This window comes from Trematomus bernacchii, unplaced genomic scaffold (assembly GCF_902827165.1).
Source record: "Trematomus bernacchii unplaced genomic scaffold, fTreBer1.1, whole genome shotgun sequence".
Taxonomy (NCBI): domain Eukaryota; kingdom Metazoa; phylum Chordata; class Actinopteri; order Perciformes; family Nototheniidae; genus Trematomus; species Trematomus bernacchii.
In genome coordinates, this window is record NW_022987739.1 from 15,390,668 (window position 1) to 15,408,704 (window position 18,037).

At 40.2% G+C, this 18,037-nt stretch overlaps 1 protein-coding gene across 1 annotated transcript in view; it reads right to left on the bottom strand.

Annotated features, from left to right (window-relative positions):
• The window catches only part of ror1 (receptor tyrosine kinase-like orphan receptor 1), a 121,045-nt gene that overhangs the window by 6,677 nt on the left and 96,331 nt on the right, over positions 1–18,037 (bottom strand). The window contains exons 5-6 of the mRNA XM_034147768.1: positions 3,116–3,243; positions 1,547–1,864 (exon numbers count right to left, since the gene is read on the bottom strand). Of these exons, the coding sequence (XP_034003659.1) occupies positions 1,547–1,864; positions 3,116–3,243 (446 nt within the window). The remainder of the gene's footprint in view (positions 1–1,546; positions 1,865–3,115; positions 3,244–18,037) is intronic.

The following is an 18,037-nucleotide window of genomic DNA, read 5'->3' on the forward strand; positions in this document are numbered from 1 at the left end:
TATTCAGACTCAGCTCTCTGAACTTAAGCTTCTTTTAAATGTTGATAAAACCAAGGTAATGCTTTTTTCAAAAGCTAAAAAGACACCAGAGCCTGTTTTAGATATTGTTACTATGCAAGGACAAGTACTAGAAGTGGTTGCCTGTTATAAATACCTAGGTATCTGGCTTGATGATTGTCTCTCTTTTAAACTTCATGTCAATAACCTGCTTAAAAAGCTGAGGGTTAGGCTAGGTTTCTTTTTCAGAAACATGTCCTGTTTCTCACTTGAGGCCAGGAAAAGGCTAGTCACTGTGACCTTTTTACCTGTGCTGGACTATGGTGATGTGTTGTATATGAATGCACCTGCCCATTGCCTGAACAAGTTAGATGCCGCCTATCACAGCGCACTGAGATTTGTCACAAATTGTAAAGCACTTACACATCACTGTACCCTGTATGCCAAGGCAGGTTTGCCATCACTTACTGTACGGAGGCTCAGTCATTGGTACACGTTTATTTATAAAGCTTTGTTGGGTAAACTCCCGTATTATATCTGCTCTCTGATAACACAGAGAGTTGCAAGCAGCTATTGTCTGAGATCGCATGATGTAGTATTGTTAGATGTGCCAAGAGCAAGGACTGTCTTAGGTAAGACAGCTTTTATGTGCGCAGCTCCACTTGCTTGGAACAATCTTCAGCAAAAACTGAAACTGAGCAATCTCATTCCTCTGCATGTTTTTAAAGCTAGGCTAAATGAAATGCTCGTTGATACTATGGGCACTTGTAAATGTCGATAACTATGTAAATGTATCCTGTAAATATAATGTATGATGTCCTTTATTGTTTTATGTTTCATGTGGAACCTATATGCTGCAGGTCTCCCTTGAAAAAGAGATCTATGATCTCAATGGGACCAATCTGGTTAAATAAAGGTTTGAAATGAAATGAAATGAAATTAATGGGTCTCACTGATTAAACTCTATTTGGGCTGGCTGCTCATGAGCCAAGCCTCAATCAACCCCTGCCCTTACATTTCTTTCCTTTGGTCATCAATATCTTCTTTCAAAGATACAAACACAAAATGTAATATGTAAAAATGTTAACCTGGAAACCAATAAAAAGCTGATCGCTAGTCATTTCCTGAACATGAACACAGTTGTGTGTTGGAGTGTATTGTTTTTTTTTTATGTTAGAATTGTTTTTGCCATCTGTACAATTTAAACAATTTTTTTTTAGGGAATCTTTTGTCTAAACCATTAGTTGCTGAATAGATTTGTCAAGACAACAGAAATTGATTGGCAAACATTTTATAAACAATTAAAAGTTTGAGTAATTTTTTTAATGAGCAAAAATGCTAGAAATGTGGAGATTCAAGATTATTAAATTAAATATATATTTTTTAAAATACAAATCTATTTTAAATAGTTACATAATATATTAAACATCTATCAGTGTTGGAATAATTGTAAATTGCAGTCCTTACTTACTTTTTAAAACATCTCCTATAAGCAGTTACAATAGAGTCCAGCCTCTACTTATATAATTAAAAGTTGAACATGTCTTACTCTTGTTTATGGGCTCGGCCATTGGGATGCCGATCCTCAGACAGTTTCCGGCCTCTGGGCTGTCGAAGGCCGCCAGGTCCTCACAGTTAGGGAGCTTCAGTCTCTTCAGGATGATGGGGTTAGAGCGGGCCATAATGTACTCTGTCTTACACAAGTCGTTCTCCAGGATCTCACACTCGTCTTTACAAAGGTCCCGAGGTTTGTCCGTTCCAGTACTGCGGTCGCACGTCGGGAAGGCAAAGTGGCAAAGAGACGGGATAGCAAACTCAGAGCAACGATCAGACAAATGGTTGGACGTCCCGATCATGGTGAAGGCCGCTGTAAAGAGGGGAGGAGGGTTGGTTACAGAATAGAACTAAAGCACTCGCATACTTCTTTTAAACACACGATTATAAGTCCATAACTCACAATTCAAAACATACATATCATTCATTTTACAAATACTTTCATTGATTCTTTCCTACATCAATCAAAAGACACAAAAAAGAGTCTCTTGAGCACCTAAACACATGAATGATCAAAGAGGAAGACTGACAATAAAAGCTGCAGCAGTAAATGTATGATTCATAATCATACTGTATGGTTATTGCAAACATCTGCTTCCCTGTGGTTGTGATTATCAGTAAAGAAGCACCGTGGGGTTGAAGGAGAAGACATGCGATTAAAAAGAATACAACTAAAGTCGGATGTTATCCACACTACAATACATGCTGCTAGAAAAAAAATGAAGATCATTATATATTATAGTATATTTAAGATGGTAAATAGCTACAGAATTTGGACGTTATGGGTTTGATTAACAATGTTACTCTACTCTTATTAGGACCCTGTGGTGTCATACATTTTAATTATCACTGGCCCTTGATGTTTCAGATTAGAGTCCCTGAGATGCAGCTGTACGGATGTAATTAATAACGCACAAATAAAACTGACCTCTGAGGACATGTGCACACGAACACACAAAACAAAAATACAGACAGGAATTTTTAGTTTGTGGAACATTTGGGCTCCAGACAGAGCCCGACCTGGCTGAACTTCCTTTGAACTCCAAAGTGACGTCCTGTTTTCTCCTACAGCATACAGGATTAATGCAGGTTACCTTCTAAACAGTCTTAAATCGCAGATGGTTTTCATTGATTTAGTGTCTGACAAGGTAAACATACTGTTTGTGAGCAGGATTTGACTACTAGTCAAGACACAACTGCTAAATGACGGTTGACCCAGTGAACCTGGCCCAATGAAAGCTGGCTGTCACTTTTTCCTGTCAGACACAAAATGCCTGAGAAGGAACAACTAGTTTGTCCTTTAAAAATGCTTTGCTAATCTTGCAGCATATATGTAAGAGATTGTCTTTAAATATACAATCTATAATGAATGTTTGAGTCTTATGTTAATGTGACCAAGTTGTGTTTGAAACCACTGTGATTATTTGAGTGAAACTTCAGAAAAAGCACATTTAGTCTGAAGTTGCACTAAGACAAAAAGTGTTGAGGAAGAAAATGTAAGGAAAATAGATGTTATTTGCTGTTAAGTTAGTTAAACCGACTTTACGAGGCGGCTGTTTCTCACCTGTGATCTGTGTCTCGATCTCTCCCTGCATCTGCAACGAGTCGACGAAGATACTGCGGTTACCTATAAAGCGGGCACAGGCTATCCCTCTGTACGGCTGGCAGAATCCCTCTTCATCAAAATCATCCCTGAGACATTCAGAAAAGAGAAATTAGACAATGTAAATATTGTTAAAGGAGACATGTCATGCTTTTCGGGTTATTACCCATCCCCTTGTGTGTTATGAAGGTTTTTATGCATGTAAACGGTGTGCAGAGTCAAAACCCTCAAAGTACACCCTGTAGCGAGTAAAACTCTAACACAGTTAGAGATACGTCATTGTCCATTTGATTCTTCCGGGTACGGGATGATGTAATCCCGTACCCGGAACGAAATGGACCAATCCGTGAAGCCGTTACGTTACGTCCGCGGAGCCGTTACGTTAAGCCCCTGCTGATTGGTCCAAATTGACCAATCCACGGACTTCCTCACACACACACACACTCAGTGCAGGCAGCTCTGCTGATTTCTCCTCCCTGGCTGCAGGCTGATAACAGACAGTTGGGATTGTGGCGAAATTCTCTCTGCAGACCCATTCTCACAGCGTTTATCAACCTTTTTCTTACTCAATATCAAGCCACACTTATTGTTTTTACTTCGGCTGTGAGTTTGTGTGTGCTCAGGATGAGTTTGGCTGTGTTTGGCTGTGTATCCTAAACAAGGAAACAACACCTCCACGGAGCTCAGCGCGATTCACAACGTTCCGACCAATCAGAGCACACTGTGCTCACAGGGAGGGTGGGGGCTGGAGCTATTGGAGCTACAACTAGCCGTTAAAGGCAGAGAGAGAAATTCAGTGAATACACGTAGTTTACAGAGATGCTGTATGAGAAACCAATGTGAGTTTGGAAAAATGCACAATATAAATCTATTCTAGTAGACCTCAACAATGGAATTATGATCAGTGGAAATGGCCATGACATGTCTCCTTTAAGAGATATCACAACAGTTAAAATACATACAGTTTGTGAAGCAAGTGGATTTGTGAAGCAGAAAGACTCACAGATTTCTAAATGTGCTGCAATACATAGACATCCCAAAAGAGGGCACTATATGTTTGAATAATGCATGAAAAACACTAGTTGCACTTCAGTGAAAGGAAAAGGCTGATTCTCATTGCTGGTCCTAAACCAAGAAGGAGATCTCCCTTTGCTAAAGACAATTCACATTCTTGTCAAAGGCAGGAATTTAAACCAACAAACACACACCCGATTCACAGCACAGATGTAACTCGCATTAGGAATGATTATTTGGCTTGTTGACTTTATTCTTGTTTATGGCAGAGGGATGTCATTGAGCCCTAATCTGAAACACATGCAGAGAGTGAAAGAAAGAGAGAGATGGTGTGGGAGTTGATGATCATGTTTTCACGACTTTTACTTTATCATTTTTTCCCGTCCATTTCTACATGTCAATCTTAGATCTTGCCTTTGATCTCTCACCTCTTTTATTCCATAAATACCCTGTTCCTTTTCACACACACGCACACACACACACGCACAGAAACCACATGCTGACTAGCAGGCGATTCGCTCAGTCTGAGATCACTGTGTCATGTGATTTAAATTGTGCCATATGGAGAATGTAAATCCAGGCATAACCACAATATACAAGGGAGTGCATGATGCCACTGCACACACTCACACACACACAAAAACCAGGCACAACAGAACCATATTGTAGCTATTGGCTGATTAAAAGTACATCCTCATGTTTAACACACTAGCCTACTGCTGCAGTAATGGCAAACAGAAGCACTCCATTTGTTACTGATCAGACCGTGACATTTTGGGAGAAACGTAATACATTTAAATATAAAGTGGATGTTAGCTGTCTTCAGAGTAATGCTACCAAAAATATTCACCATATACTTGGACTCTTTGGGTATTATCTTTCAATATTACTACAATGATTTACAACTTTGTTTAGCTACCTAAAATTAAGTGAACCATATTCGCCTCACTTCATTTAGACAATCATTTTCTAAATGATCCCATTTTGCGAAAACACATCTCTTCTTTTTACTTTGTGTTTAGCTGTAAAGTAGAGCATCATAGGCTTGATTCTGCATTATCATCCCACCATGTAAGACTTTGTTTGTTGACAAGAGTCAGGTAAGTTTACAAGGGATGTAACAGCGTGCAAATTACACTAATTACGCCACAAACTAAAAACAGCACTTAAAGAGTTTTATAGATGCAAAGCTTTAAAGATGCAACTGAAACAAGGTGACATACATGGATGCACACACACGCAAACATGAACACACATCCTTTTGTGCACACACTCATAAAACATAACCTTGGTAATGCCAAGAGTGTGTTCAGTTTGGTGCGAGTCTGGGGTCACTAGTTCCCTCTCTCTGAGGAGTGTTAAGTGACTGAAAGGCCAAGGTCAGCTCTCTCCCTCTGCCCCCCGTCTGTACAGATCTAAATGGGGTTTTACACACACACACACACACACACACACACACACACACACACACACACACACACACACACACACACACACACACACACACACACACACACACACACACACACACACACACACACACACACACACACACACACACACACACACACACACACACACACACACACACACACACACACACACACACACACACACCACACACACACACACACACACACACACACACACACACACACACACACACACACACACACACACACACACACACACACACACACACACACACACACACACACACACACACACACACACACACACACACACACACACACACACACACACACACACACCTTTGGTCTGCATACTGCCGATTCCAGGTTGATATGGTCACATTACATTTAAAACGTAACACAGGTTATAGCCGATTTCATCCATGAAATATGTAATTTCCTACTAAAATGTGGAAATCAGTAATAATGAGTTCATGTTGCGGTGTTCCTGCAGACAGCTTAGCACCCCTTCGTCAAGCCACGAACTCACAAATGGCTATATCTTCAGATATTTTCCTTTGGCAAAGAGTTCCATCTGTTTATGTGAAAATCACGTCTGGCATTAAAGCTGTAAGAGGAGAGCCTGGTAATAAAAAGCTGCCATTGTGGAAATGGGTTGAATCCTTGAGGAATTGATTGATTGGGATTTAACCGTTCTGAATGTTATCAGAATCAGAATACCTTTATTTGTCCCATAGACAGGAAATCTACATTGTTAGAGCGATTAAAAGGGCTAAAAGTAGATTAATACTAATCAAGAAGCATGCAGAAAAATAATAAAGATAAAAGTAGAAATAACATAGTTAACAATGTAAGTGTAGCATGTTTAAAGTTGTAGATAGCAGCCAGATAATAGCCTTAAAGGTGGAAGCATAAACATGTATTTACAGATTTATTGCAGAAGTTCGTCCTTCCTAACTAAAAGGAAAGACCTGTGGTATTTCTCTGTGAGACAGCACGTGTGCAGCAGCCTGTCGCTGAAGGAGCTGCACAGTGCAGACAGGGTGTCCTGGGGGGGGGGATGGGACACATTGTCCAGCAGGGAGGACAGGCTGCCATTCTCCTGTCTCTCACCTCTCCAACAGTGTCCAGAGGACTCCCCAGGACAGAGCTGTCCTTCTTTATCAGAACCAGAATAGGAAAATCCAGCTTAGAGCATGAGAGAAAAAACACTCAAGGATCCAAAGTGAGGCTGGAGTGTGTCCAGGCAGCAGAGAGGTTAGTTTGGTTGTGCGTCACAGAGGATGGTGGACACACACATCCTCACTAACATCAAGCCACACACAGACAAGTAAATGACAAGGGAGAGCAGACAATCCACCACAATGCAGCCGGATCCCCGCAGGCAAATTACAACTCTGGCCAGTCAGAACAGCCTCAACAGTACCAGCTCAGCCCAAATCCAAAATCCCTCTGCACTGCTTACTATATTTTAAATTCTTTCATTCAAGGCGATTTGGATTGAAAGCCGTGTCTAAGAGGCATATAAAAGTGTCTGTATCCTGTCCAGTGCAGCAGGAACTACTTATATCTAAAGAGAGGAATGGGTAAGAAAGACACATTTACAACACCGTAATCGCAGTGGGACATCTGAGGTATTTCCGAAAATCTTTCTTTTGTATTTTGAGCCCTTGTGTATCCATTTGTTTTTCTGTGTTTGTGTGTCAGTGTGTGTGTAAGCTATCCCAAGCAGGGAGAGCCAAGTGCGGTTGCTATTTGTGTAAACAGTGGATGGCTGTTCAGGCCTTTTATTTTACACACCAACGCCACGGGCCCTCTGTGTAATGTTTTATAATAGGTAATTACAAGGAGAGGCTTTTCTCTCCAAGACCCGATATATAACCCAGATCTAAACAGAAAGGCGAGCCTCACCACAGAACCTAAACAAGGTATTGAGGACATTGAGCCATTGTAAAATTAAAAATGTTCCAACCTCATTATTTATTCATGGAAGCGCTTGCTTAGAAGCCATGCTCTTTTTCCAGCACCACACTGATTCACATCCATATGGTTGCATACATTCACACCTGGGCGGTGCCAGAGTGGTGAAAGACCGACTGCAGCTCCCTTTCAATGCCTGCTGGATCGGAAAGATGTGAGCTAGCAAGCCAGCAGAAAAAGTAATTAAACATTGTTTAAAGTGGAATTATGAACTCAAGTCTTCTGGATTTGATTATTTAAATAAAGGAATAATTGGAAGTAAGATAACATGGATAAACTGCTCACATCCACGTACATAAATAAAACATATACATCTATGTTTCCTATGACTGTGGGTGTTACTTGATATTTATGGAAATATATCAGCAGGCACCAACCGAAAAGTATACATGTAACTATTTATAACTATATATATATATATATATATATATATATATATATATATATATATATATATAAAAAACAAAAAATCTTTAGCACATGCTATGTTTATTCCAGAATAAAATGACTGCATTGTTAGGTCTATACTTTGCTTCATGATTATGGAACAAGTCTTTAGGCCTTCTGCATGTAAACTTGGGTATTTCTCATCAAGGAGCTGTGGGCTGGGATGACAGATTTGTGTTGATTTTTGGAGTAGAGGGGATGTGAAACTCAACGCTATGTGTTGGAGGGGGTTTACAAAGGATGAGATGTTGAGGGTAAGGAGGCGAGGGGAGGATCCTGATGACATGTTAGATGTCAGGGTTTCAGTGCTGGAGCTGCTGAGGGTGCTGAGTGAAAAGGGGATGAGCTGCCAGCAGCGTGGGGCCACAGCTGGATCCTGACTGGGGATGCCCCCTCAGCTTGTGCTATATGCATTTTCTTTTTAAAACATACACACCCTTAAATTACTTAAATAAGTATATGCATGTGTGATTTTAAAAGGACTATACCGGTGTCTTTGCGAGTAGTAGCTATTAAACTGAAAATGGTTGGGTAAAATGTATTGCACAATTTTTTGCATGATACTTTTTATGTTGTATTTTTCTAAATGTTACAAGATATGATTTTGTATTATGGTTTTTAAGGAATCCTTATTAAGATCTTGTCAGAGGAAAAACCTGGAAATGTCTGCTTCATTTATCATAACTTCTAAAACAAACCAGCATGACTGAAATATATGGCTAAAATGTGCAAAACCACTGGTATACTTCTTTAGTAGTCTTATTAGATTCATTTTAAGGTTGTTATAAGGCATTTGTTTAATATTTTTAAATAGATATGTTTTTGAGCTCAGTGAGTCAAAGAGATGCTGCACTGAGAGTTTGTGAACATGTGAATGGTGTTAGGATTAGATGTTTGCGTGTATTTAAAAGGAAAGTGTCCAACTACAAATCAAAGACACCTGTGGGCCTGGAAAGGATTAGATGGACATGAGAGTATTGAGGGGGAGAAAACAATGGACGATCGTGCGGTCACTGCTCTCGATGGACTACTTTCCTGCCACAGATCATAGAAAGAAGATGAGAAAACAAAACCTAGCACTATTGTTGGCTGTTTACAACTACGAAAAGAACCACAGAATTATTACTCAGCAAAACATGAATGTTGCAAAAGTATTATAGTTTGATGGATGCAATAGTGGTGAAATATATACTGATGTGCGATTGTGGTTGCGAGGGAGTGCGGTCTTCTTTCAACCATAAGGTTGTTGGTTAGATCCCAGCCGATTCAGTCAACATGTCGATGTATCCTTGGGCAAGATACTTAACCCTGAGATGCTCCTGATGGCATGGCCAACGGTGTATGAATGTGTATACATGTGTATGAATGTTAGCTTCCTAGAGCAAGTGGCACTGCCCTGTATGAATGAGGTGTGAAAGGGTGAATGATCACATATAGTATGTAAAGCGCTTTGAGGGGTCTTAAAGACGGGATAAATTGCTATATAAGTGCAGTCCATTTACCATTTACCATGTTTTGGAACAGCCAACAATGAATGTTGGGAAGTGATTGACGTGTTGGACTCTTTATACTTGTGACAGTGTAACTTAGTTATCATAGGAGAGTTTTAGAATGCATGTGTGACTGCAGAGTTTAATGATCTCTTCACTGACATGGAGCCAAAAAGGCTACCAGCAGCAAAGGTTGACTGGGGTCTGTGGCTGCCAGTGGCCTGTGACCACACTGGGAATGAGCAGCGAGGGAGGGCCACTGGGCGCTTTATTAGGATACAAAGAAGAAAGAACGAGCTCTCCTGGGTCCTCGTGTTACTGCTGCTCACTGACGGCAACAACAGAGGCTTCTGTCAGAGAGGAGGACCAAGTGATTCAGAGCGTATCGAAAGAGGAAGTAAACTAGAAGAGACATAAGAGACGATGTTGAGAGGACACGATGGATGGAATTGGGTTGGTAGGTTTTTCTCTTAAATAACATAATTTTATTTCATTTCCAGTAAAGCCAAATCCTCCTAATTTCCTTTGCATGACATTTTTTTTGTACATATAAATGCACAAGACTTCACCGATATGTGTCTGTTACTTCAGCTACAGATAAGAAGACACGTTTAGGTAGTACGTTTAAGAAGCACGGCAAATTTTAATACCGAGAGACTAGATGTGACAACTATATCAAAGGTTATTACAGTGCATCATTTGTATTTTAGTGAGGAAGCTGGATTGACAAAGTGCTTCTGCTGGTGTGAACGTGGTTTTTAGTAGATGTTCAGAGCAAAAACCTGTATTTAAAAAAATGCATTTGTTGGGTTGTGATGCATAGGTACCAGTGAGATGATCAAATGTGATCCAGAAGGAAGTCCAGTTTAAGACATACATGTAGGAGTTTTAAAACGTTAAGTTTCCAAAAACAATCTACATTGTTTTTAACACTAAGAAAGAGGTTCAGATTTTTTGAAGGACGACCGGTGTTTTTTTGCAGGCGGACCTCCTCAGGATTGGCTTCTTTGAAATTAATGAAGTGCTGAACTTTTATATGCAAAGCCATAACCAGCCTAAACATGGCATACAGTCATGGTGGCTATCGCTGCTCATGCTAAATAAACATGTCTTGTATTTATTTTCAAGAATAAATAGTTTCTACATCACTTGCAGTGAGTCTGAGGAATTTTCCCATAAAGGAGGCAACAGGCGCTGGTTAATTCAAACAGTAACTCCCTATGCTTTTATGAAACTACCTATGGTTGAAATACTCTTGATCTGAGATAGAAAGTAAAAATGTTTTCATGTAAACATTTCTCTGAATGTTATTTAAAGGATGATCTTATCTATCGTCCACAGAATACTTCCCACATAAAGCTGCTGGTGTTGTAAGACCCAGTCTCTCAGGACTATGAATGCTACCAACGAGTTTTAATAACAGGGTTAACGCATACATGGTGACAAGCAGGGAAGGACCCTACATCAATCCCCTCACTCCTCACAATGCTTCTGTACTGGTGACATCACTTCCCCGGAGGACTGCAGGGTATCAGAGGTCCAAGTGGGGGGAGATGTTTGGAAGTCAGGGTGTCAATCAGCCTGTCAATTAGCAGGATAGCAGGGCAATATGTCTCCTAAAACATAAACCCAGTGGTGTTTAGACGGACACATACACACACAAACACGTGGAGCACAGAGGTTACAAAGTGAAACCCATTACTGGGGAGGTGAATTTGAGGAGGAGGAGGAGGGTGAGAAGGTTTTGTTTGAGTATTAGTAGAGATCCCCAAGAACAAATAACACAAACAGAGAGAAGGTAGGGAAACATAACATAAACAAGAAAAGGAAAGTTAAAATGCGCGATAGAGAAGGGCGAGAAAAGGTAAAACAGGGAGAAAACGAAAGAGATTGAGAGATTATTGAGGAAAAGAAGGAAGCTGGAAACAGTAAGGGGCTCTAGACATCAAGTCTGACTGTTGTTTAACAATGAAGTGTGTGTATGTACGACTTTAAAGGTTTTTATCCTAAAAACAACATGAAGACCCAACAACTCAAGTCAATCATTCTTTAACCAGGAAGGTCCAACTTGATATAACAAAGACGTATAATAGTGGTTTGTGATCTGTTTTTAAAAAGAAAAAGACAATTCTTCCCTGCAGCAGTTTCACAAACGTTATGCTTTGGTTCCATATTTTTGGCTGTAAAAATGTCCTGTCTTTAGTTTTTCTTATTAGCATTCCTCAAATTGACTCCAGGCTTCCCTGAATCATCCGTGTGGAAATAATAATAACAGGAAAAGCAAAGAAAGCACAAAAGAAAAGAACATGAAAAAGAGATAGCCGAGAGCAAAGCTACTTCTGTGATTTAGACAGCATGTAACCCCCCACACACACATATACTTTTTCCTGCATGATTTACGACAGCTTATTGCCATGATCACAGATCTCAATCCGAACACACAAAGGCAGACACTTAAAAAAGACAGGAGGACACATGTTTTGGCTGACTGGCTACTGACGGTGCTTGAGGAACAAGAATACACACGTTTGAACACAAGCGGCTTCCTGAGGAAAGTGGAATAATCCTTGATGTGAGCTATTAAGAGTCACTAAAGGCGTGTATTATGGGAAAGGAAAACACGGTCGCACGTTGGAGCCAATAAATAATCTCTCTTTACACACTACTGTCTGTAGGACACAGGAAACAAACATAAAAGGGCTTAAGTCTATTTGAAGGATATCCAACTTTATACATACTAACTAAGCCGTAAAGTTGCTTTGTATGTCTTTGTCCAATTCCCACAAATATCCTTTCTGACAAATGATTTACTTTCTTTGCATTCAAGAATTCATCCGTTGACAGCTGCCTCATTATACCAGAATACAATGCAATAATAAATTACTAATGACTACTTATGACTTATACACCAGTTAGTATTTCTTTTTGTCTGGAAAACCTCTGTGTCTGCTATATGCATCACTACAATTATTGCGTTCTCGGCCTACACATTAAACCCACACTGAACATTCAGAGAGTTAGGCATGTTGTCTGAAGTTCCTTGGGATTGTGGGGAAGAAAAGTAAAAAAAATTGCTTGGTGAAGCCTAAACCGTTGAGGAAAGATATTGTGGGCACAGCAGTAAGGTAAATCACAACACTTCATTAAAGAATGACTTAATAGTGGACCTCGCTAAATAGTCCTGCTTTTTTAAAACAGTCTCGAGACGAAATGGCTCCAGATCTCCTAATAAAAGATAATTTAAAGGCTCCTGCACTCTTAAAACAAAGGGGACTAACTAGCACATTATTCAGTTGGCACTAGGGCCTGACACACACTCTTAAGAGTTGTCGGTCATATTTACAACATGGTCCACAAGTATGTTGTTTATGTAATATCCGCTCTTCTGTTTGTTAAGAACTTCCTGCCTAGAGTCAGCCCTAAATTGATTGAGGCCAGAGAAAAGAAGTACAGAGGAGGGATGACTGCAAAATATAGAAGTATTACGTAATCATTATATCAGACTGGTGAAGTGGTTACATATGGATCTTTAACCTTTTAAAAAACTCCTTGCTACATTTTTTGAGGTTCTGTGTGCTTCAAACTTTTGAAACTTGAAACGCAATTTATGTTGAAGCTTGAAGTACTAGTCTCTACTCTAAATTCCCCAAATGATATTCAAGTATGACATTTACAACACAAACCACCTCCCTTTTCTCGCTTTCCTTCTCCATAATTTGATCCGTTGTCCACCAGGAGAGCCGAACTTAAGGGTTCAGGTTAAACCGACAACTAATATTTTTGTATATGAAAAATGATTTTCCCTTTTAAAAAAATATTGGTGAGCACAACATTGGAGTGAATACGGGCATCTAAAATGTGCTATTTTGTATGAGTTATTTTACTGTCAATGACTACTGGCAGCCTGAGATACTGAACATTTCTCTTTCAGGCTATTCTGGCTCAATTCCACAGAGGCTATAGATATGTCAAAAGGGTTAACAACAAGCAACAGAGCTTATAATCCTGTTGACACTGGAATATACAATATGACGAAGTTCCCTAAGAAGCCTCCACAGATTTGCACTAAAGTGAATTAGGAAAGGAAAAGTTGCCTATGTTTATCTCGCTGGTCAAATCTTCTCTAATCAAAAGAGATGAAAGTGCTTTTTCATCCTAACACCAACAGTGTTCTAGTCATACAATATGCAGGCAATTTGGTAGGCGCCAGGGCAAATGATTATAAAACTGATTAATAAACTAGCTTTAACTGACAGAGCTTCCTTTAAGAAAAACTCACAGTTACATGTAACTGCATTGATCATGTTGAGCTCTACAAATTGTTGAATATCCTCTGGCTCGTGGCTTTCCGAAACTAAAAACAAAAGCCTCTCTTTATACCTCGAAATACACTGTGCCTTCCTCTGTTTCTCTTACACACTCAACACCACTGCAAAGGGCAAATAAAGAACACTTTCTGTGCATACTTGTCTGCATGTATATGTGTTTTCTTTCTTAAAGGAGTGTGTGTGTTATGTGTGTTCATGGGAGGTTTGGGGCAAAGTTCAGGGAAACCCCACAACCTTCTTATAGGCCCCATAACCCTCAGGGAGAAACTGTGATTCACAAAAAAAAAACACACACAACTTTCTTACCAGATCTGACCTTGACCAGACCTGCCAGCAGGATCACCAAGAGACAGACATGGGGGATTCTGGGAACCAGGAAACAGGAAGTAGGGCCTGTCCAGGCTGAGTGTGAAAGCCTTGTTCATAATGAGTTGTGCATGAAACTCGCGTGTGCGGTAAGATGTGTAAAAACAGACTTACACCTAATAATGTAAATTGCTTTAATGGTTTAAGTTGGCTACACATCATGACAGTCCCAACGTGTGTGTGTTCACATGCCCGTATGTGTGTGGAGCCCCCTGACCTAGGCAGCATTTAGTAGAGAGGCATTCAGGCTTGTGGGAGGGGGCTGTGGTGGGAGCTCTGGTTTCAAACAGTACCCTCACCCTGGGACCAGGCCATGTCAAAGGGCCTGTCCCCAATGAGCCATATTAGGGCCCTGATCCCCAATCAATCAGCACTGCCCTAAAAAGAATCCACAACAAGACGGCAATTAAGACCCACCGAGGGCTTAACTAAACACATGTGAGAGATAGGGTTTGTAAAGAGTGACTGTGTGTGCAGTTCTTTGACTCTGTGTTTTATGTAGAACTGCCAGTGTGCATATGTGCCGTCTGAGACAGAAAAAGCCCCTGTCTACTGCTGGCTCGCAAAGGAATAGAGGACAGAGGTGAAGAAAAAATCTCAATAGGCCATTTGTGTCTTTACTTGTGTCTCAATTAATGTAAAACATTGATCTAATATCCCTTTTTACCTCTTGCCAATAAAAGTTCAATCCACTGTCCATGTTTGGAAGGACTACTAAGCAATTTGGGAATATTGCAACAGCTCTTGGTTGAGAAAGTGCAGAGCCTTTTGTTGGCAGGTCAGAACATTGTCTGAAAGAGCTCTAGAGTGAAATACATATTGTTTTTAAACGGATCCGAAAATTGAAATAAGTGAAGCAAAAAATCCTGCGTAGGTCTGATGTGGAGGTGCTGAAGTGGATCAGTATGTGGCAAAGGAGTGCATCCAAAAATTGAGTGGGCCTGTCATCCCCTCAGTCGGAATAGAGGCAATGCTTGGAGCAAATTATCATCAATCCTGGCCAGCTTCTAAGAATCACAGCCGTGTTGACACTGGCACTGAGGTGAGGAGAAGTGAAACCAAAATCCAAAGCTTCTCAATACAGCGCACAGTCTGAGTTAAGCGCCTATTGTGACCAAAAACAACACATACTGTAGGCTAAGGCCAGCAGGGTGGCAGAGGGAAATACTTCTAAAGTGGTGGAGCGGTGTTTAGCTTTTTAGCTAAACTTGTGTGCCTCATTTCAGATTGTACTACTGGTCAGGGGCGTATTATTGTAAATATGAAGCTACAGTTGGCACCCAGTTAGCTTGGCTTAAATTACAAATGACTGGAAAACTGTAAAATAAGTAAACGGGGCTCTGTCCAATAGTAACAACATCTACACACATCTTTACAGAAGCTTCATCTCAAATGTATGTAGGGTTATGCGCCAGACTACCTATTGGCCAGGCGCAGTCACTTCTCAAAGTCGTATTGTTGAGGTTCTCATCCAGCTTCGGACAAAAAACTGGATAGAGCATATTTCCTTTATAATAAAAAATTGAATTACATCTACAGTATAGAGAGGAATCCTGGAACAATTGGAGAAAGTCTAATAATTGAATTCTTGTGAATTGTCTAGGGGATGTGCAATTTTGTGTGGAAACTTCCAAAAGCATGTGGTTTAAAGGTGCAGTTATGTTAAAAGGGCTGTAGGGAGGGGTAAAATCAAAATACCTTGTATGTACAGGAAGACTGCAGAAAAAAAGTGAAGGCACCACGAAAAGACTGCATGGGAGCTGGACTGATTATGAATTAAAACAATAATACATGCACACAATATCAACAATAACTGATGTTATATGTTGACAGAGAAAAAGAGCAGACATGGAGTTGTGCCTGTGTCCTCATTAGGGATGGGTATCGTTAGGATTTTATCGATACCGATACCGATACTGCTTATCGATACCGGTATTTTTCGATACTCTTATCGATACTTTTCAATAATTTGGTGCTCAAAATTATAGACATGATTACAAGATGTGAAGATTAAACAACAGTCATTTTATTGTAATTTATTTGTATTTATTATTTAATGTAACTTTGTCAATGTCATACCAAGCAGGTATGAGTGTGTTTGACAGTGTGTCTCTGGAAGGGGGGCGGTAATTAGGGGCAGTTCATAAATCCATGTAAACATGACGCTGCGTGCGCACCTCTTAAACCGGAAGCTCCGGTCGGCTAACCATTATAATCCGTTTATTGCGGGTACCGGTACTGACTTAGTACCGGTTCTCGATACCCATCCCTAGTCCTCATTAAACTCGAATTTCCATCTAGAAGCTAATGCACTGTCAATCTCATTAATTATAAGACATTTACCTAGCGGCAATTTGCATCCATGCCATTGGTGTTGAGCTTGAGAGATAGATAAAGCTGAGAGCAACATTTCTGCCATAAAGTCTGTAAATAATTATTCTAGTTAAGAGCTTAATTGCAGCATAAGTAGATGCTTCGACATGTTGTGCTTTCCTTAATGAGGATGTTGGGTACTTTGCTGATGTTTGCCTGATAAAACCCCTTGACGGCATCCTTTTATCCTCCTACACTGAACACACCTACAGTAAAAAGCGCGGATGTGTAATTACCTGACGTCTTAATAAATCAGATGCTAATCACACAGACATGATAAGTACAAGCCTTTCACAACAGCTGCTGTAGAGCGGAGAGGAGAAGAGAGAAGATGTTTCAGGGTATCAATAAATCTATTTTGATTACTGTACACACATATTTTAGCGCCTAATACCTTCGAACAAGCATGAGCAAGCTTCAAGACTAAGCTGACATCTTCAAACCATTACACATTTTGGAAACTACTTGCTTAAACTAATTTGTCAATCAACCCATGCACTGCTGTAGGTGAGACACACGCTACAGTCCTGTCGATACACTGTTAAATGACTGCTTAGTTTTTAACTCTTTGATGCTTCTCATGTATAATTGGATTGCCGGTGGGCTGCTGGCAGCGGGGGCACCGTGAGGCCCGTCCTGCCAGCTCTGAGGTCAATTTAATCCAAGTGTGTTGACAGCTGGCCAATTACAGAGGGTTTATTGCCACACACAAGATCAGGAAAAGTCATACTGTATGTGTGTTTACACAGTATCACGGTTAAACAAACCTAATTAGAGTAATCACATCAAGTCTTGTAATTACACCTAACATTTAAGATCTTTACTGACAAATTAATAGAAAACGTACAAAAGTGAAAAGAAAGGTCTTAGTAGTTATGGATGTAGCTACTTAACCATAACAAACCAGCACTTTCATGCATGTGTGAGTGTTGAATGTACTGTCAACAGAGTCTTAAATCGATGTTTGGGAGTCAAATATTGTTCAAATAAGGTATTTTAATATTCAAGGTGGAATAATGAACAGCAGAGCACAGCTTATACCAAATACTGTCAATCACTATTTCTAACAGGTATATATGCAGGCAGCAGAAAAGTCAACCACCAAAAAAGAAGAATCCTAAATCAGTTTTTTGTTAAACCTTTCCTCCTTATTCTCCAATACAGAGAGGCTCGGTGGAGGGAAAAGAATGAAGAAGAAAAAAACAGCAGCTATTTTTGTATTTGCTTTTCTGCCAGTGCTGAGAGAAAAGTGGTGGGGAAAGTTTTGAGTAATTTAAACAGCCTTGACAGTGGTATTAATCTTTTCAAACGGGGAGAAAACCCCTCTATTGTAAACAGGGCCGTCCCTGGCCAACTTGGGGCGACATTGTGAGATGAGGCACGCACCCCCCCCCCCCCCAACCGGCAGGAGTGAAAACTTTTTTTTTGGAAACAAAGTACTTTGCAAATATA